The sequence below is a fragment of the Rhineura floridana genome, chromosome 11 (genome assembly GCF_030035675.1).
Source record: "Rhineura floridana isolate rRhiFlo1 chromosome 11, rRhiFlo1.hap2, whole genome shotgun sequence".
Lineage (NCBI taxonomy): Eukaryota > Metazoa > Chordata > Lepidosauria > Squamata > Rhineuridae > Rhineura > Rhineura floridana.
Genome location: NC_084490.1, coordinates 22,792,130 through 22,811,777, shown reverse-complemented (window position 1 = coordinate 22,811,777; position 19,648 = coordinate 22,792,130). Strand labels below are relative to the sequence as shown.

The window sequence follows — 19,648 nt, the reverse complement described above, 5'->3', positions numbered from 1 at the left end:
TAAGGATCTTCATTAGGAGAACAAGTTTGCTACTAGAACATAGGATAATGTACCAGTGGTACAGATCTCTCACGAGGGAATGTGACCCTTGGTAGAAAAAAAAAGTTGCCTATTCCCGATTTCTACCGTAATCTATTGGTTTATCCAATATGTTAATTCAGATGCCGCTATATTCTCTAACTTTAGTCTCTTAGAAACACCTTTCAGTTGAAAATAATATACTTTCTGAAAATGTGCTTTGCATCTCACAGCCGCATTTGGCGGAAATCAGGGGGTCACATTGGCTTTGAGGTCACGAGGGCCAAGGCTATATTGGAACCCGTGCGACATTGAGGAACCAGGGGTCATTTGGGGTCAACCGTCTTCCTGTGAATCCGGGACTTTCTGCCTCAGCAATAGGCCCCACCTCCTACCCATACACAGCCTTAGCTGCAGGAATGCGCTGCAAGGGACTTTCCTTCTTTTACTTGCAGTTTACATGCGCGACAGGTTCTCTTTTTTCTGCATATGCGCATGCCAAGCTTTTGGAAACAAGGCAGGCACAACTCTTTGTTTCCTCTTGCGCATGTGCACTGAGCCCTGAGCCAGGCTCCGAAGGGAACTCAAGCACCCATGTAGTTTCTCGATTGGTTGAGGAAAGGAGGGGTGATCACGTGGGGGCGTGCGCGCGGCAGCAGCAAACGTGCGCGTTAGGAAGGCGCGCGCCCGGCGCAGGCGCATAGTAAAGCCCCGCCCTCCACCAGGGACTCATTGTGCAGCAACCGGATTGACTCCTTCTCGTCCGCGCGGGCCAGCGGGATCCGTACTTCCCTTCCCCCACCCTAACCTCACAAGCAAGTGCGCTCCCGATAAGAAACAGAAAACTGCGGTGGAGAGGGGTTTGAAACCGCTCGTGTTGGGGCCCTCAACGCCAACATCACCACTTCCTCCCTCCTCTCCCTGCCGCGCGCTCACTTTTTTATAATCTCCGTCTCCCCTTCCCCCATCTCACGGCCTTTTCACTTAAAGCGCTGCCTCTTAATTGGTTCAAACGCTCGAGACTTTTAACTTCTTTCCCTCTCCTCCCCCCCCCCCGTTCGTTGCGCGAGACCGCGAAAGGGCTAGGCAGGCAATAAGCGCGCTCCGCGGGACTCATTTTGGCATCGGCCTAAGTCTACGGGCATTTCGCTCTCCGTCGCGCGCAGGCAGGCAAGGCGAAGCGCGCTTAGAGCGGGAGGCAGTTTTGATTCTCTCTTCCCCCCTCCCCTGCCGCCTTTTCCGAGTCTTTGCCCCTCCCACTTTTCCGCGACGGCAGGCCTCCCTGTCTGCCTGTTTCCCCTTCCGGGCCAGCAGGAGCGCGCTCGGTCTCGGCGGCTTGGTCTTAGACGCCTGCACGCCTTATCTGCCGCAGCCGGTTGACCGGTTTGTGCCCCGTTTCCCACCCCCAGCCCTCATCTTTTTCTTCTTTGCCTCCTCAAGCTGAAAAAAGCGGCGCTCAAAGGAGGGCGCGCGCCCTGAGGAGGAGGCCCTTGACTCTTTCCTCTCTTGTCCAACGGCCTTGCGCGCGTGCTGAGGGGGGGGGGTTCAGCCTGCGGCGTACGGCCCTTTTTCGCCGCCGCCAGCGCCGCCATGTTGAAACAACCGCTACCGCCGCCTTCCCCTCAACCCAGTTCTGCCGCCTCGGGCCCCCCGCTGCCGACCACGCCGACGCCACCTCCCGCGGCCACCGCAGCAGCCGTCTCACGCAAAGCCAACCCACCCCCCGCCAGCCCCAACGGTAGCCTCAGCCCCGGGGCCACGGGTGGAGCCAGAGCCGCGACTGTGGCTCCCCCCGGGAGCGGAGGGGGAGGCCCCCCTGGAGGAAGCGGCACCAGGTAACATTAGAAACAGGCTTTGCATCCGGGGGACTCTGTGCGGTTGTGGAGAACGGGCGGGGGTGGGGGGTCGAGAGGGAAATAAGGAGTTGCGTGCACGCGCCTCCGCGCGTTCCTTCTCCAAAGGGTTGAAAGGAGGACTTGGCCAGGCGGGGGCAGAGGGGGGAGAAGAGTGTGTGGCTCTGATAAGCGAAGTTCAAGCCCTCAGCCACTGATTGGTCGTTGCTTTGCCCAATGCGCGGCCTTTACGGGAACGGGGGGGGCACTGCTTGTCTCGGACGAATACGTAGACTCATAGAGCGCTATCTAACCATTTCGGTTTGGCGTGCATGGTTAAACATGGCTGATCTGTTTTCTAGGGATGGTGCTTTAGGGACATATTTTTCCTTATGGATGGGAGGGGGAGGGACCCTTATAGCTAAATTGGAGTCCTTTGCATGCTTATGATTTAATTCGGTGGTATTTATTTCTAAATAAGCATGTCTGGGACTAGGCTGCAACACTGCATGCAAAATATTTACTCAGAAGTAAGTCTCTTGATCTCAATAAAAGGTCTACTAAGGTGGTTCACTCCTGTTTTGCTTCCTTGTTTAGTTATGGCACTTACTTTTTACTAGGTGTAAATAACTTATATAGGTGACCAATGAGAGCTGACAAGAAATTATTCTTGCCTAGTAGAGCAGTGAACTAAAAGGTTCTTTCAAGACGTTCAGCAATTCAGAACTGATAGGCTGGTTCCTATTTCTTCCTTATGTACCCCTGTTTGCAGTAATAATAAACTGAGGAGTATTTCCGTTATGAGGAAGGCTAGAAAAACACAAGCCATGGGTCTTAGCATCTGTTTTTTGAAAAGCTGAACAAGCTACATAGATGTTTTCCAGGTTTTTACATTTGAGGGCACTCTTCTCTACCATGTAATTATCTCCATTAGTTGTTGTTTGATTTTCACCTTGGCTTGGCCAGATTCTAATGAGTTATCTGACATTTGTGTTAGAATTAAGGTGAAGTCTTTGGTCCAGAAAGTTTGGAAGCATGTGTTAGACACAAAGGAAACCCCAGTTCCTCTTTCCACACAAAGAAAGTGTGGAAAGTTTTGTTGATGGGGCATGATGCATAATCTTTTAGTTCCCTCCTGAGAATGATTTTTCTTGTACACAACGCCAGTTCTTCTGAAAAGGTTTTGTTTTCCTATGCTGTGATTAGAGAGTTCTGTAGTTTTGTTTACTGATTTGGAAGTCCCTATTTCATTCTATTAAAACGCTGGCTTCTAGTTAGAGTATCATCTCTCATTGAACCCTTATAAAGTTTTATGAGGGGTGATCTGATGTACTGGAGGAGGCTTATTGATCTGAACAATGTTTGTATTTGGGGATGGGGTTCAACTTGCTGTGAATTACCCTTGTTCCTGATTCATTTTCAGGGGCCAGAGCACAGGCAAAGGACCTCCGCAGTCTCCTGTAAGTACTAGGAGCTAAGCCTCCCAGGGCCACAAGACCATTTTTGTACTTTGGCATTCCTAATTTATGTGTATAACTGCTAGATGACCTCTGAGTCCTCAGTAGTCATGCTGTGTCAATTGTGGGGATGCCTGAATAATTTTGTCTCCAAGCTGCAACTTCTACAACTATTAAAGGCACCTCAAAAACAAGAGTCTGTTGGTTATATCATCTTCTGCCTGATATTTATATCAAGAGCCTTATACACTCAGATAAAAACAATTTCATGTAGTGAGAATTGTCTTCTAAGTTGGGTTTCCTGTAGAGTTTCAGAGCACTATTATTTGGTTGTCTGGGTGCAAAGGAAGCCAACTCGTAGCAGTGGAAGGCCTCTGCCTTTTTCTGAATTTGTAAGTTCACTAGAGCTGCTACAGTCATGTCACTGGAAGGCACAAAAACTGGAAATGTAACAGCAAAAAAAACCAACCCACAAAACATGCAATTTTTGTTTGGGTGGTCCACAGCAGTATTTGCAATTCCTACTTGGCAAGAAATTTATGGTACAGTTAGTCTTTTATACTTCATGCGCTGTGACCAAAATGGATATGGGACAGCATTATCTAATCCCATTTCTCAGTGCCCTAGCCAAGGATTTCTAATGACAGAAAGAAAATAGCTTGAGCTTATGAAGGAAACGTCTTTCTGAGAGATCAGATGATCTAACAATTATGTAAGCCTAAGATTGTTAGTATTGTTAAATCCACCATTCTGTATTCCTGCAGCTGCATACCTAACCATTGGAAGTGCCAGTGCAGTACAAAGGACAACAGATGTTTATAAACTTTCTGATGGACCTTGTCTGTTTTTCCTCTCTGTCTGTAACCAGGTGTTTGAGGGTGTCTATAACAATTCCCGAATGCTGCACTTCCTAACAGCAGTTGTGGTGAGTCTCCCAGAGTTATGTAAGAAGGTGTATTATTCGAAGGGTAGCTATACAGGTGCATGGTTGTGCAGTAAAGGGTCACCCTTGCGGAGGTTTCCTCCAGTCCCATCACTTGGTTTGCAGCACAAGCACATGTTGAGCCTCACTGGTTCCATTGTGCTATCTGCATTACTGTTCCTTTGGTTTTACTTAGCATTGTTTAAGGAAACTTCCAGATGGTTTTGTGTATATGGGAATTATACCTGAATCTACATACAGATTGTGCAGATCCCTGTGGGATTGCTGCTGGCCCAGACATCAGCATGGGTGATACGGTTCAAACTTTTAGCTGTAGTACCACCCACCACCAATATATTCCTCCTCTTCTTTTTGGTGCTGTAGTTCATGGGAAAAGTTACCTGGATTGAGGTGGGGGCTTCAGCTTATATCATGAAATGTTCTTTACTCTTTCTTAGTGTTACTTCTACCTTCTTTCTCTCTTGCTAGGGGTCCACGTGTGATGTGAAGGTGAAAAATGGAAACACATTTGAGGGGATTTTTAAAACCCTGAGCTCCAAGGTGAGTGCTTAGTTTGCTGTCTGGTTTTCCTAGGGTGGTTGAAAGCAAGTCTGAGCATTAAAAGGATTTGCTGTGTTGGCTTTGTTTTAGAACCAGCAGGGTCCCACAGCCAATCATTGCAGTGTATATGTGGTGTGCACATGTTGCAAGTTAACATTAAAGGCAGAAGGCCCTACTCTAACTTGGTTCGTACGTATGTGCGTGCGTGCGTGTGTAAAAAAAAAAGCTTCTTTTCTTTGTAATTTGCATTAGGGTTATTTTTTAAATGTTTCACACTACGTGAGAGCTGACATAGAAAAAGAAAGAATTCTTTCTACTGCTGCTTTTTGGTGGAGGGGATTGGACGCATTGGTGCCCAATCCCAGCTACATTAAAATAGTGGATTTCTCAGCTGCATGGACAACTCTCACTTTGTTCCTGGGGACAATTAAAAATAGCTTTGGTATGAATGAGATGTGCTTTGTTTCTAAAGTGTATTTGTTTTGGCGACAGATGAAGATGCCCCTCTCTCATCAGTCTTTTAGAGGAGGAGAGTTGTGATGGGTGAAGTCAGTTTTAAGTATGGTGCTACTGCTGTTAGTTATGTTGGTATTTTAGGTGAATTTGTTTTAATTTATTATATTATGTATTGTATTGTATTGGCTGTACTCTGCCGACTGTGGTGAAGGGTGGAATAAAAATTCCTTAATAAAATAAGTAAATGACCTACAAGGGTGTTCTCTACCCGTTTTATATTTCTGTCTGTTCCTCTGTCCTCCTTTTCCAGCTGCTTCATTCCAGTCCCCTTCCACCTGGTTTCCCCAACAGTCAATCAGCATTCTGTGCCTACTGAGCATGCTTAGTCCTCCTCCCCTTAGGGTTTTTTCTAAAGATTTTGGGTGTGCTTCCTTCTTGGGTGCTACTGCTGTTTTGCCTACAAAAAACTTGGGCACTTTCCCCTAAGGATTGCAAATAGAATATAAGATACAACCCATAGCATTGGAGAAGATCCCCTCCCCAGCCAAAGGCCAAGCAGCTTGCTAGCTTGAGAAGGCAAGGATGAGCTCTGGTATTGAGATAGTGCTTGGTGGGCCACTGAGGTTGTGAAATATGAGCGTGCTTCCAGTTTCAGCTGGCTCTACTTGGATAGGGATGTGTGAGATGTGCTAATGGAGATTGTGTTTGCAGTTTGAGCTTGCTGTGGATGCTGTGCACAGGATGATACCTGACCAGCCAGTAGGGCCCAGGAGAGAGGATATTGTGGACACCATGGTTTTCAAACCTGCCGATGTCATGTTGGTTCACTTCCACAATGTGGACTTTAACTACGCCACCAAAGGTAATGCGGCCTCCTTGATGTGTGGCTTGGACTAGGGGAGAGAGCTTGGATCTTTTCCATTGTGACCTCTCCTTCTGCTCTATGTCCTAGATAAGTTCACAGATTCTGCCATCGCCATGAATTCCAAGGTGAATGGGGAGCACAAAGAGAAGGTGCTTCAACGTTGGGAAGGAGGAGACAGCAACAGTGATGATTATGACTTGGAATCTGACATGGTAAATGTCCTGGTCTGTGTTGAAACAGCAAAAAAGGATTACTTGGGGCTGGTGTGAGAGGGCAGATGCTTTGCTAAGCTGTTTTTATGGCAAAGATTGCCAATGTTTAAAATATTGCTACATCTGTCATTTCAGTCAAATGGCTGGGACCCAAATGAGATGTTCAAGTTCAATGAGGAAAATTATGGCATAAAAACCACCTATGACAGCAGCCTCTCCTCTTACACGTGAGTTACACTTTCAGTCATTTCTGTGTTGATGGGCATAACGGAAGGATTAAGACAATACTTCAGGGTAGCCAATGTGCCCTCCAGATGTTGTTGGCTTACAACGCCCAGCATTCCTGTTAGTCATGATGGCTGGGGAAGATGGGACCTGGAGGAGACCACATTGGCTATGCCTGCATTATATGATGTAGATGGACTGTTTAGGAGGCTCATTCTGGAGGCTACAGAGTGGCACTCCAAAGTAGAGAAGGCTCTAAATTGGTCAGTTACCTCTTTATTCTTCACTGAGGGAGAGCAATTATTGCCAACCCCTGTAAATCATTGACCAACTGGTGAAAAGCAACAGGCGGAAGAAGAATGGATTGAGTACATGGTCAGTGCAAGGGTCTGGCCTTGACTTATTTTGAACCCCTAAACAAACTTGACTGTCATTCTCCACCCACCCCTCTCTCTCATACCCTTTTATTCATCAAGAGTTCTTGGTAGCCAACTGGAGAAGCAAAATAAAACCCTGAGCACTAATCAAAAGCAAGGAAGGATTTCCAGGGGGAGGGAGGGGTTGGCTAGGTAGGGTTAAACTCCTAGGAGATGTTATTAAACTTAAATGTGATACATGTTGTCAACCTACCCTGGGATGATGGAAGGGATTGAAACTTTCTGTGCTTATTACTAAGAAGCAGTAGAATTATTGGCCTTGTGAGGGTAGGGTACCAGGATGCAAATGATGCCAGGGCTTGTATGTAAGGTTTGGTTAGTTTAGGATATCTATATTTTTTCCTACTCCATTCAGGGACAGGTAGCTTAAATACCAAGAATGCCAGATGTCCACGTTTCTCCAGGCCCAAAACTGCCCTGTACTGAAGTACCAGGCTCTCTTCTCAATCAAACACGTCAAATCACATTCAGCTAGTACATTCTTGAGATGCATTGCTGAGACATTTTCCATTCTGACCTCTAAAATGCATATGTGCAAAGCCTATAAAGTAAATCTTTGTGGATTTTGCCAATATTAGCAAAGGTAGAACTGACTTTTCCTTTTTAGCATGTTTTAGCTCATTAGAGTGATTGTACATATCTTCCTTTTTTCTTGAATTAAAATTAATTTTCATGTGCTGGCAAAAGCCTTAGAATGTCTTTCTTCAAAGTGGAGTTTGGAAGGGTGTTGGGTGTTTCTGTTCCTTGAAGGAGAACAGGCTTGTGCTGGGGTTAGTTGGTAGTGTGTGTTTCCCATGTCTTCTTACTTATTCCTCCTCACTGTCCCATCTGCACGTGGCAGTGTACCTCTTGAAAAGGATAATTCAGAGGAATTTCGGCAGCGAGAAGCAAGGGCTGCCCAGCTGGCTCGAGAAATTGAGTCAAGCCCTCAGTATCGACTTCGCATTGCCATGGAAAATGATGATGGGCGCACAGAAGAGGAGAAGCATAGCTCTGTGCAAAGACAAGTGTCGGGAAGGGACAGTCCCAGTCTGGCGTCCAGGTGAGGTTGTGGGATTGGTAGGAATTACAGGCTGATGTCAACCCAGCAGCAAAATCCCCTCATTAGCATAGGACAGGTTGGGTTTCTACTTGCTGCTGGCTTCCACTGCCTCTCTTAGGAGGAAAGTACAATGTCAGTTGGTACCTGAAAACTTGCTCATCCCATTCATATGAGGGCTACAAGCCTACTTGCAGCACATCACATTCCATAAATCAAGCTCCTGCTCTCCTTGCTCTCACTCCAAGCAAAGCACCAGGAATTACTGTGACAAAATAATTTGTCTTTGCAGAGAGGGCAAGTACATACCACTTCCCCAGCGTGTCAGAGAAGGCTCACGCGGAGGTGTACGGTGCAGCAGTTCTCGGGGTGGAAGGCCGGGTATGGGCTCCTTGCCACCCCGTGGAAGTGCTCATCATTCAGAAAGCAACACTGGCTCCATTCCAGAGCAACGAGGCATCAATGGAGGTGAGGCTTAGCACCCCAAGCTTAGAATGGGCATGTTTGAATGGATTGATGCAATTACTTCTAGGGGACATATATGCCTGTTGAACTAGTAGATTAACCTCCCACAAGTGGCTGTGGAATCTCCCATGTTAGTTTTCAGGAAAGGTTTTTTTATACACGGCATCCTTTTAATTTTTGACTGTGACTTCCCCTTTGAGGCTTCCATGGCGATTTTGGGTTGTAATGAATGCTAGAATTTCTACCATTTGCCAGCAAGAGAAAATTGCAGATAGAAAAGAACTGTTTGGTATGCCTGCATGGTCTCTTCACCCACTACTGTGGCTGTTGCTTTCTAGGTCCATCCAGAATGTCTCCAAAGTCTCAACGACCGATTCGAGGGGCCAAGAGCATGTCTTCCCCCTGCAGCCGTCCCATAGAAGTCTCAGCTGCAACTTCTACAGGTAGAGCAGGCAGTGGGTTTAATGGATAACTTCCCCAAGATTCTTCGGTAAAAACCTGTGCTAGATGTGATAGTGTTTGCATCTAACAGCTTTGCTTTTCTCACACAGTGGGCCGTCTCTATGCTCCACGCTCTCCTAAGTCTGCCTCAGCTGTGCCAGTCTCTTCCCAGGATCCTCCAGTGGGATCAGCAGTCCCTGCTACTCCTGCATCACCATCTGAGTTGAGGCCTACCATTGACTCTAGTGCTTCCCCAGCCCCACCTTCACCCAAAGTTCCAGCATCTGCCCCTGTTGCTGCTGTTGAGGGTAAGGATTTGTTGTTGAGATTAAGGGTTAGTGCTGGAGGTGAAGCTAGTCTGGTCCACTCCTGGTCATCAAGGAATGGACCTAGCATCTCCCCCCCTCAGGTAGTTTCCAGAGAACTGAGCCTTTCCTGTTCCTCTCCTTTAATTAAGCACACAATTTTCAAATCCATTAGATTTGATGAGCTGAAGGAAGTGAAGACAATAGATGAAGCCAAGCTCCTTCTCCTCAGCTTAAGAAGATGAGTGGGAGTTGTTGAAGATCCTAGAGGATACATATTTTAAGCTTTGTGAGGCATCTAAGAATGTGTGAACTAACAGGCTTTTTTCTATTGTCTCCCTTTCTAATCCCTTCTAGTTAAAGAGGTGCCTAGCTCTGCCTCTAAAGAACCCAGCAGGACCTTGGAAGCTATGGGCCCCTCAGACTTGGTCAAACAAGCAAGCAAAGGTGTGTGTCTTCTCGCTTTTTGAGCTCTGTGGTCATGCCTCTTTGGAACCTCAGATTCTGTGGGTGATTCCTATTGTTTTCTATTTTTAATAAGACCACTACAAATCTTAAGAAAAAAATACAGGGTTCATACAGCCTGGACTGTGATAAATTCAGCAAGTACTTTTCAAGATCTCAGGATTGGGGTTCTAAGTTTTTGCTTCTGTAATTGTTTGATGCTCATCCTGCCCTAGGTCTCCAAAATGAACAGAAGAGAAATCAGCTAGAGGAGCTGCGGAAATTTGGAGCCCAGTTTAAGGTGAGGATGTTATCTTTATCTCCCCTCTGTACTTTTGTGGGAGAGAGCATTATGCGTTTCTGGCACAATTGCTTTTTCATGGAGGAAAAGGCTATCAATAGCTACTAGTCATGATAGTTACTAGCCTACTGGGAGGAAGGGCAGGATATAAATCTAATTTAACAATAATAATAATAATAAATGTCTGTGTTCTGCCTCCATAGGCGGAGGCAGTATGCTTCCAAATACCAGCTGCTAGAAACCGCAGGAGGGGAGAGTGCTCATTGCACTCAGGTCCTGCTTATGGGTTTCCCATGGGCAACTGGTTGGCCACTGTGAGAACAGAATGTTAGACTAGATGGGCCATTGGCCTGATCCAGCAGGCTCTTGTTACGTCCTTATGCTTACCCCATGTCTGTTTCCTCCAAGTTGCAGCCTAGCTCCTCCCCAGAGGCCACACTGGACCCTTTCCGACCCAAAGAGCCTCTTGAAGGGAAGGTGAAGGAAAAGCCCCCAGAGGCGTTGGTTGGAGCAGGGGGCACATGTGAGATGCCTGATGAGTCCCCCAAGCCTAACTTAGAGCTGTCTGAAGGCAGCAGCAAGGAGGAGAAAGGGCCCTGTGAAGGAATGGAACGCCAGACCCAGACTGCCAGTCCTCTAGGCAAAGGTGACACAGATGACAAGGAGGATGGTCCTGTCTCAGAGTGAGTCAGTGGTGGAAACCACAGCAGATAAGTTGTTGCTGTACATTTTTTTGTGGATTTCTATCTAATTTCTGTTGCACTTTTCTCTAGGCAGGTGAAGAAGTCAACCCTGAACCCTAATGCAAAGGAATTCAACCCCTCAAAGACTCTCCTGTCTGTGGTGTGTAATCAGGGAAACTAGTTCTGGGGTTAGTGTGGTTGCATGGCAGGGTGTGTGTAGCTGTGTGCCATGGTAGGAACAGCCTTATTGTGTCAACCCACCTTGGTATATCATAGTCCCAAGCAACTACTGGTAGATGTCTGGGTGATTTTTCAGTAGATCAGCTTTTTGACTTCCAGTTGTTTAAAAATAGCAACTGCAAAATGACCTCTCTTTTCATTATACTGCTGAGATGAAGAGAACTTGGGAGTACTTGGATTGGATTTTTTTTTAATGGAAGAACTCTGAGCTCCATTCAGTTCTGGAACGCAAACTCAGTTTCTAGGTTCACAATTCTTTAATTCTTAGTGCATCAGGCTCTCGTTGGAGGATATCAGTGTTCTTTAAAACAAAACAAAAAAAGACTCCTCAAGTCGGAAGACTTCACAACCCTGCTCTATGTTCTGTTAATCTCTGATTGTTTTAATTGTTGTTTATTTAATAACTGATGATTTCCCCCCATATGTACAGAACAAGTCAACGAGTACACCCACGTCACCAGGACCACGCACTCACCCAGCACCCTCCATCCCAGTGATTACACCAGGGCAAAGTGGCATGTACAGCCCACAATACATCTCTTACATCCCACAGATCCACATGAGCCCAGCTGTGCAGGTGAGAAGGGAATAGATTGGTATATAGATGGTCCTGCCTTGTGATAGAAGGGTGAGATGCATAATTGTTAGTTCCTTTTGACATTATTATGGGGATTAGTGTGAGTTGATTGGCTTGTCCCTGTCTTCTGCAGGCACCCCAGATGTACCCTTATCCTGTTTCCAACTCTGTGCCTGGACAGCAGAGCAAATATCGAGGCGCTAAAGGTAAGTAAGTCAAAGGGTTGATTAAGGAGCCACGGGGAACTTTTGGCTGGAATGTGTACCGGCTATGCAATGTGGAGGAGAATGGATATGAATTTGCTTCCCCGCATAAATTGTCTTCCACATAGGCTCTCTGCCCCCGCAACGTTCAGACCAGCATCAGCCAACCTCAGCTCCTCCCATCATGCAGGCAGCGGCAGCTGCAGGGCCCCCTCTGGTGGCTGCCACTCCATATTCCTCATATATCTCCTACAACCCCCAGCAGTTCACAGGACAGCCCACCATGATGCAGCCCATGGCACACTACCCCTCGCAGGTGGGTATAATATGTGCTTCAATACAAAAAAAGCACGTGCTGACTCGTGTGCCTCATACTTTCTAACCCATGTTCTTCTCTCCAGCCTGTCTTTGCCCCCATGCTGCAGAGCAACCCACGTATGATGACTTCTGGCAGTCACCCCCAGGCCATTGTTTCGTCATCTACTCCCCAGTATCCCCCAGCAGAGCAACCTACGCCCCAGACTCTCTATGGTGAGTTTATACAGAGCCTGAAGATGTGCGTATTCTAAGCTTCCCCCCCTTTGCGTTGTTGACTGCTGCTTGCTGCTTCTCTCCCCAGCCACAGTGCATCAGTCGTATCCCCACCATGCCACACAGCTGCATCCGCATCAGCCTCAACCAGCTACCACACCCACGGGCAACCAACAGCAAGCGCAACATGCCGCCCCCAGCCCTGTGCAGGTACTAGTGTTGGAGGCACTTAATGCTTGTTTGGCTCTTGCAGCCTGCACAGTTTGGTTTTGTGTTTGAGTTTGGTGCTGGTTTGATCCTTCAAATTCTGATCTGGAAATTCTAGGCTAGCTCAAAAAGGGGCATCATGCAGTAAGAGTTGAAGCTATTGCCATCTCTGTCTCAGCAGCTCTTTGAGCTGCTGTTGGTGGAGTCCCAGGGATAAATGAATGTGTTTTTGCTTGCTAGTTTATCTCTTTGAGGGGCCCAGGTCTTCTAACAGCAGGGGAAGATGGTACTTTGCAGCCATTTCTGACTTGGGTATTGGTGTGGGGTTGGTTTCAGTAAAGGCACCCACATGTTCAGGGAAAGTATTCAGCTACTAAGGATGAACAACTGCTGATAGATCATAGCAAGAAGGAGCACCCATAACTTCCTTGAGGCTTTGCCAAAAACAGTTGGGTGTCTTCCTGTGGCCTCCTAGCAAACATTTAATCAGAATTAATAAGATTGATTTTCACCAGAGACTCTGCTTGTGGTGTTGGGTATCTGAGTTATCTGGCCTTTCCTTAAGTAGTGCATCAGTCAGGGAAAGGAATAGCAAATGTAGACTCTTTCCCCACATGTGTAAGGTTTTATCGTGGGAGGGAAGATAACAACAAAGGGGTAAATTTACTTGAGGAACATAGAGTGCCTCCCCCTGCTCAATACACACTCTAGCTTAGAGGCTCCCTAACACATGTGCTCCTTATCTCTATTTTTATGATGGCAATAATGGAGAAGGGTGAAGAAAGTGCCTGTGGGTAAATGTGATGCAAAGCTCTGGTAAACTCTGATCTTTGTGTTCTCTTGCTATAGCACCAGGCTGGACAGCCACCTCATTTGGCCAGTGCCCAGCAGCAGCAGAACCTGTACCACACGGCCACACTGACAGCTACACCACCTTCCATAACGCCAGGGCCCAGTGCTCAGTCTCCACAGAGCAGTTTTCCCCAGCCAGCAGTCTATGCCATTCATGCCCACCAGCAGCTGCAGCACGGCTATACCAACATGGCCCATGTCACTCAGGTGAGTGTGCAAGCCTCTGGAAAAGGTGAGTGTAGTCTTGGTTGTGCCAGGGACTCCCAAGAAACTCCATTTAAAACAGTGTTCCACAAACTGGAGAATGGATATATCCCATGATGATCTGAATATATTCTACTTTATGGCAGGTGCAGAAGAATTGATTAAAGCAATGTGAACTTTATGCAGGCTTTTGAGCTGCATGCAGCCCACAGCGCCTCTGGCAGTTCCCCCCTTTCAATCCCAAGAGCGATGGAGGTCCTGTAGATCTTTCAAAATGTGTTCCACCCTGGTGGAAGGAAGCAGTGGAGAGGCTAGTTCTGGCTTCTTTTTTTGGTAGTGGCAGCAGGTGACTGTGGGCCCCAGTTGACTTTTCCTATGGATTGGCCCTTCATTGATAGCAAGTCCCCTACCACTGGTTAAAAGTCAACGGGTTAGTTGTAAGAAATACTAAGGAATGCTTGAAATTTTAGAAAGCAGCTTCCATAATAACTACACAAGCAAAGAATCTTGTGGCATCTTGAAGACTATTATGGCATAAACCTTTGTGGATTAGGATCCACATCATTAGATGCATGAAGTCTAATCCTCAATTGATGGGTATATAAACATGCTGTTGTAGAGAGAGAAAATGTAAACCAAGAAATAAAATGCAAAAAGGCAGTGACAATTATATTAATGTTTAATTGTATGTAAAATAATTAGTGACTTTGCTGATAAACATTGGCATTGCCACACTACAGGATCCTTGATGAGGAGTGAAACAAACTAGATGAGGAGTGAAACAAACTAGACAGTCCCAGACATCCCATTGTTTTTAGTATTGGCACTATCAAGTGTGGTAGTTGTTTATATGGACTCCATTCTCAGACCACATGCCACAGAAACTCCCAAGTTACTTGCGAGATACTACTGTCTTAGGGGGAAACTACAATCCATTGACAACTGGCCCAGAGAATACCATCCTGTGTCCCATGGATATTGAGGGTCTTTTAATACCAATATCTCCTAAAATTATGGACTACAAGATACTAGTATCATCCCTGATAGTGCTATAGTCCATTCAGCTATCAAACTCTGCTATTTTGTACTTGGCTGCAGTTTTGGGGAAATCACGGATCCTCATATTGACATGGCTCTTGCACAGTATGCCAACATTTTCTAGCTGGCTTAGAACACACTTTCTTAGCTCCTGTTCCTCAAAACCTCTCTACCTGAGGTGCTTTGATGACTATTTATCATCTTAACCCATGGGCAGGAGGATCTTGAGAGTTGCACCTGGACTTCAGCAGCTTTCATGCTGCCATCAGTGTGAGGCTGGACCACTCCATGAAGACTCACTTTCTGGACGCTACTATGCAACTACACAATGGATGTAAAAGTACCACCTTATCTTGGAAACCTACTGATTGCTACACATGTCTACATGCTTCATCCAGAACACAACACAAGATCTGTTGTGGCTAAGTCATATGAAACAACCACATTTGTTCTGACTCACCGGACATAACATCACCATTTAAGGATTTATGGCAGACATTCTTCACTTAAAATGAAATGAAAAAGCAGAAGCCTGTCAAAGAATTGTGCCTCTGGGGTCCCTTGCCTTCAGCACCCCAAGGGGGGTTCTTTGCTTCTGAGAACAGTCCCAACTCCTTTGGGTCTCTGCTTCCCAGGCAAAAACTCTCTCTCCTTCCGGAGTAATTACTCAGTAGTACTGCCACCACCCCTCTTCCTGGTTCCTTTCTCTGAGAGAATGGATCTCAGAGTCTATGTGAATTCTAAAGGGATTACACTTCATTAACTAATGGTAATCAGTAGCGTTCAGCAATCAAGGACTAGATTTAGAATCCTTAGTTCCAAGCCAATACACACCATTTATAAAAGGATACAGGCATACCCCGCTTAACGTCACTTCACTTGACATCGCCTCGCTATAACGTACATGCTCCATACGTCCCCATACCCCGCTTAACGTTCATGCTCTTCGCAATAACGTACACTTTATTGGCATGATGCTGCTGCCATCTAGTGGTGATTGCGTGCAGTACAAGTGAAGACAATTGCTTCACTTAAAGTTTATTTTTGCTTAAAGTATACTCCCCGGTCCCATTGCGAATGTTAAAGCGGGGTATGCCTGTAGTTTATTTAAAAGTAAATAGAATGGTATATACAAAAGAGAGAGCAGCAGTTTGTTTCCTTAAAGCTATTGCCCTCAGATGGGTTACACGAGGTACATTGGCGTAACAAAGGTGAGAGGTTCAGTACAGAACATGGAAAATAGCAAAGAACTTTCTAAACTAAGATCCTGTACTCACAGTAGAATCGATCCTATTCTCCCAGTAGAATAGCCTGGTTCCCAAATGGCTTTTCTCTGTCAAACTTCAGGCAAGTCGAGGTAGATGGAAATAGGGAACAAAGACTGAAAGAGCATCCTTCATTTTTATGGAGTTTATCAGTCAACAAGGAGGGGGGAGGCAAAAGTCCATGCCCCTGCCGGGATCCACTCCTTTGGATGGGGCTAGACAGCCTCATCCAGGGGTCCTGATCTACATCACCCTCTCTTCCTGACTTGATCTCAGGAAGCTGATAAGGGATAACAGCTAAGGATCAGTTGCATCTTGCAAGGTTGCAAATTGTCCATCTGACACTGAGCTGCAGATCTCCCCCAGTAGGGTGTCTCAGGGATCCACAGTCCCAGAATTCTCTCTGGTTGACCCATTTCAGCTTGACCAAAGTTAGCTGTTCTTGACAAAGTCAGACTGGTATCCAAGAATAAACCACTACAGCCCAGTCCTGGAAAAGAGTGACAGAATGCCACTTGTTATCACTTAACAGCTCCCAGCTAAAGCTGCTCCCAACATATCAATAATGCTGTTCTGGCTTTTCTGTGTTCAAGTGCAGCAACCACTGCTGAACGCAGAGTTAAATCATGTTTAGTGGAGCAATATGGATGACTTGCTGAGCCTTCAAAACAAACCTTGCATTGCAATGCTATTTCCTAGTCCTAGTGCTGCCTTCCTGTGGGTAATAATTTCCCACATTGTTGAGTCTGATTTTGTTACCAGGTTTGAAATCACTTCTTCTTTATCCTTTTTGGTAAATGTGCTTTTGAGTAGGGGACTGTGGTTCTCTAGATCAGCCTTTCCCAACCAGTGTGCCTCCAGATGTTGTTGGACCACAACTCCCATCAGCCTCGGCCAGCATTGCCAATGTTCAGGAAAGATGGAAATTGTGGTCCAACAACATCTGGAGGCACACTGGTTGGGAAAGGCTGCTCGAGATGTTGTTCATCCCTGACCATTGGCCATGCTGGCTGGGGCTGATGAGAGGCCAACAATATCTGGAGGGTCACTGTTTGCCCACCCCTGATCTACTTATTAATGAAGACTGAGTAGCAGCGGACCTTGGTACAGCTTCAAGCCCTTAATTATTGAGTTGTCATCTAGGAATAAGTCAGAAGCCTTAATGAACTCTAAAACAGTCAAACTGCATCCAGGTTTCCAAATATATACCATCTCCTTGCTCAAGGAGATATGGGCTATTTTTCTGCTGACTAGTTGGTAAAGTGCCAAGTCATTCACTGCTTATTGAAATACTGTGGTGGGGATGGGGTGAAATCACTTCTGCCTTCTCCACAGGCTCATGTCCAGACTGGAATTGCAGCTGCCCCACCACCTCATCCCGGAGCTCCACAGGTCATGCTGCTGCACCCCTCGCAGACCCATGGTGGACCCCCACAGGGAGGTGTGCCCCAGAGTGGTGTGCCTACCCTTTCAGCCTCCACACCTTCCCCCTACACTTATATAAGCCATCACCAAGGTGAGTCAAAGAAAGAAGCTGAGGAAAAGAGGGAGGGGCCTAATGGATCAGGCTCTCACCAATACTGCTTGTTGAATATGGAAAAGCGTAGGGACGTACAGTCTTGGACACAGATGAGGGTGGTGGTTACGGTCTTGTTGCCGTCATGATTTTCACTATCTCTTTCTTTTCTTTCTAGTTCAATCTCATCCCTCCCAGCAGCTTCCATTCCACCCCTCTGGGAACTGATGTCCACGCTTCTCCCTGTGACCTGAGACCCCAGCCAGCTTTGGCTCTGTTGCTGGCCCCAAGCCTGGGCCAGCCCTCATGCCCATGGCAAAGGCCCCTGGAGGGGTGCAGTCTGACCCAGCCTGGCCCCCCTCGCCAAGCACCTTCCTTTCCGTTGGTTTAGTGAAACCCACATGGGGCGCTGTCAGCCAGCGGGACGGAGCAGGGCCCCTTCCCCTTGCCTGGAGAAGGGCAGGTTTCTTTTCTGTTATTTATGACTCCATTCGGGCTCTTAGAGCAAATGCCACTTTCCCACATTAACTTGACAAGGACATGACCAGATGGACAAACCTTGACTTTTTATTAAGTAAAAATATTTAAAAACTTTAAAAAAAAATAAAATTTTAAACTAACTAATGTTGGGCTTGGGGTTGACTGTGTGGGGTCAGTTTCTAACACTTAATGCTTGTTTATGGTTCTACAGAATTGGAGTAGTGACGGCTTTGAGCGCTCACCAGAGTTTTCACTTCCTTTGCAAGGATGAGCAATTGAAACTCCCTATTCATCTAGTTCAGAGGCTGCAAATTTTTTGTGCACCCCGTTGTTGCCAAAATGACTAATTACCCAGGGGAGTAGTAATTGGGGTGGCAGTGTAATGCAGAGCCTAAAGCAATTGTTCTTGGTGCAAGGACCACTAATGGGAAAACAGCACACTAGTCGAGTAGTGTTTTTATCTGAATACTAAAATTTTAATAATTGCTATTATAATTAAAAGTATTAAGACTGGGGATGGACAGCCATGTGATGAACCCTTAGCAGCAAGTGTCTAAAGGTCATATGAGTACACACACACCCTGCCAGCCACAGGCTTGGTAGGATCCTCTAGTATTTTACTTTTTAAAGAAAAGTTACAGCTTGGAATATGGCATGACTCGGGTTGCCATTAAAATTTTTTAGAGATCATTCTGAAGCAACTAAAAACCCAGCTTTAGGCCTCAGCTAGTCAAGTGCTTGAGAATACATTAAATAGGATGAATGCAGGTTATTTTATGGATTGGGGCATGGAATTTTCTTGAGCTGCTCTAAGGCTTTGTCTTGGGTGGGAACCTTTCTGTTTTACCTAGCACTCTTTACCATGGTCCGATTTTGGCTTTGACTGTTAATTGTTGAGAAATGATGGGTGGGGTGGGACTTTATTATAGAGCTGCTTTGTGGCCATAACTGAGTTTTTACTCCAGTAAGATGTTCAGATGGGTTGTCTCCATCCCTTACTCAGCTCAGACAGGGTCATGTGCCACAGCCTGCATAACTTCAGTAGGTTGTGCTCCAGTTTTTCCTCCTGGCTTACCTAGGGCAAATTTGGGTGTATGCTGTCCTTTGTCATCTGTCAAAGGATTGTTCCATGGGATTTTTATATGGAAGCCATATAGCCATAACTGGATTTAAAGAAACTAGGCCTAGAGTAGTTAGGACTATGGTAGGGATGGCAAAGCTGTACCTCTCCACAGGGTCAATCAGCTCTGGCAAGTGAGATGAGTGGAGTTGTAGCCCGACATTAGCAGGAGTGCCACAGGTTTAGCACTCAGTTCAGCACTGGGAAATACACTCATCTGGGCACCTGCAATGAAAATCTAGCAATTCTTTCCTTGACAATTTTCTGTTCACAGCAGTCATGCTTGTGAAACAAAAGTTGACATGTAGAGTTTGACTCGTAACATGTATTAACCAATAGTGTCCTCCACATGTTACATACTGCCTGGGGCTGATGGGAGTTGCAGTCCAACAGTAAGTGGCACCTACCACGTTGGTTACCCCTGTACTAAACTAAGATTAAATCAAATTGCATCTAATTAATGCTTTTATGTTATAAACAGGATTGTGTATATTATGTGGGATTCAACAGAAACTGTATACAAGCCTTGAAAGTGTATGTAGTCAATGCATATTGAAATTTTCTGTCTAAGGGGTGGATAAGATTTCTATTGTGCAGTAGGTCACTGCCCTACGTTACTCCTTTCAATGAGTGCTGGAAAGACAATTTTCAGATATGTGTAATTTTTGAACAGTAGTACTTGGGAGGTGTTTGACAAATTACACACTCTTCCTGGTTTCTGTTTCAAGCACTGCTATTTCTATTACCTCTTG

General features: G+C 46.0%; 1 protein-coding gene across 3 annotated transcripts; it reads left to right on the top strand.

Moving 5' to 3' along the window:
• Positions 1–726: 726 nt before the first annotated feature.
• On the top strand, positions 727–17,920 carry ATXN2L (ataxin 2 like). Of its 3 annotated transcripts, none has more exons than XM_061590880.1 (23): positions 727–1,853; positions 3,274–3,310; positions 4,176–4,232; positions 4,719–4,790; positions 5,958–6,108; positions 6,199–6,323; positions 6,459–6,550; positions 7,827–8,027; positions 8,317–8,492; positions 8,828–8,932; positions 9,041–9,238; positions 9,593–9,682; positions 9,916–9,980; positions 10,395–10,663; positions 10,754–10,823; positions 11,334–11,480; positions 11,614–11,686; positions 11,812–11,999; positions 12,085–12,214; positions 12,303–12,424; positions 13,271–13,480; positions 17,116–17,296; positions 17,475–17,920. In XM_061590880.1, the coding sequence occupies exons 1-23, from the start codon at positions 1,609–1,611 to the stop codon at positions 17,522–17,524; spliced, it is 3,054 nt and encodes a 1,017-aa protein (XP_061446864.1). In that variant the 5' UTR covers positions 727–1,608; the 3' UTR covers positions 17,525–17,920. The 3 variants fall into 3 exon arrangements, with proteins under 3 accessions (XP_061446864.1, XP_061446863.1, XP_061446866.1); XM_061590879.1 differs by having other exon boundaries at positions 10,389–10,663; XM_061590882.1 differs by lacking the exon at positions 727–1,853 and adding an exon at positions 2,098–2,380 and having other exon boundaries at positions 10,389–10,663.
• Positions 17,921–19,648: the final 1,728 nt, after the last annotated feature.

Coding starts and splice junctions, on each gene's coding strand:
- ATXN2L (XM_061590879.1), top strand. CDS start 1,609: ATGTTGAAACAACCGCTACCGCCGCCTTCCCCTCAACCCAGTTCTGCC. Junction 6,551..7,826: donor AGCAGCCTCTCCTCTTACAC/GTGAGTTACACT, acceptor TGCACGTGGCAG/TGTACCTCTTGAAAAGGATA. Junction 12,425..13,270: donor CCGCCCCCAGCCCTGTGCAG/GTACTAGTGTTG, acceptor CTCTTGCTATAG/CACCAGGCTGGACAGCCACC.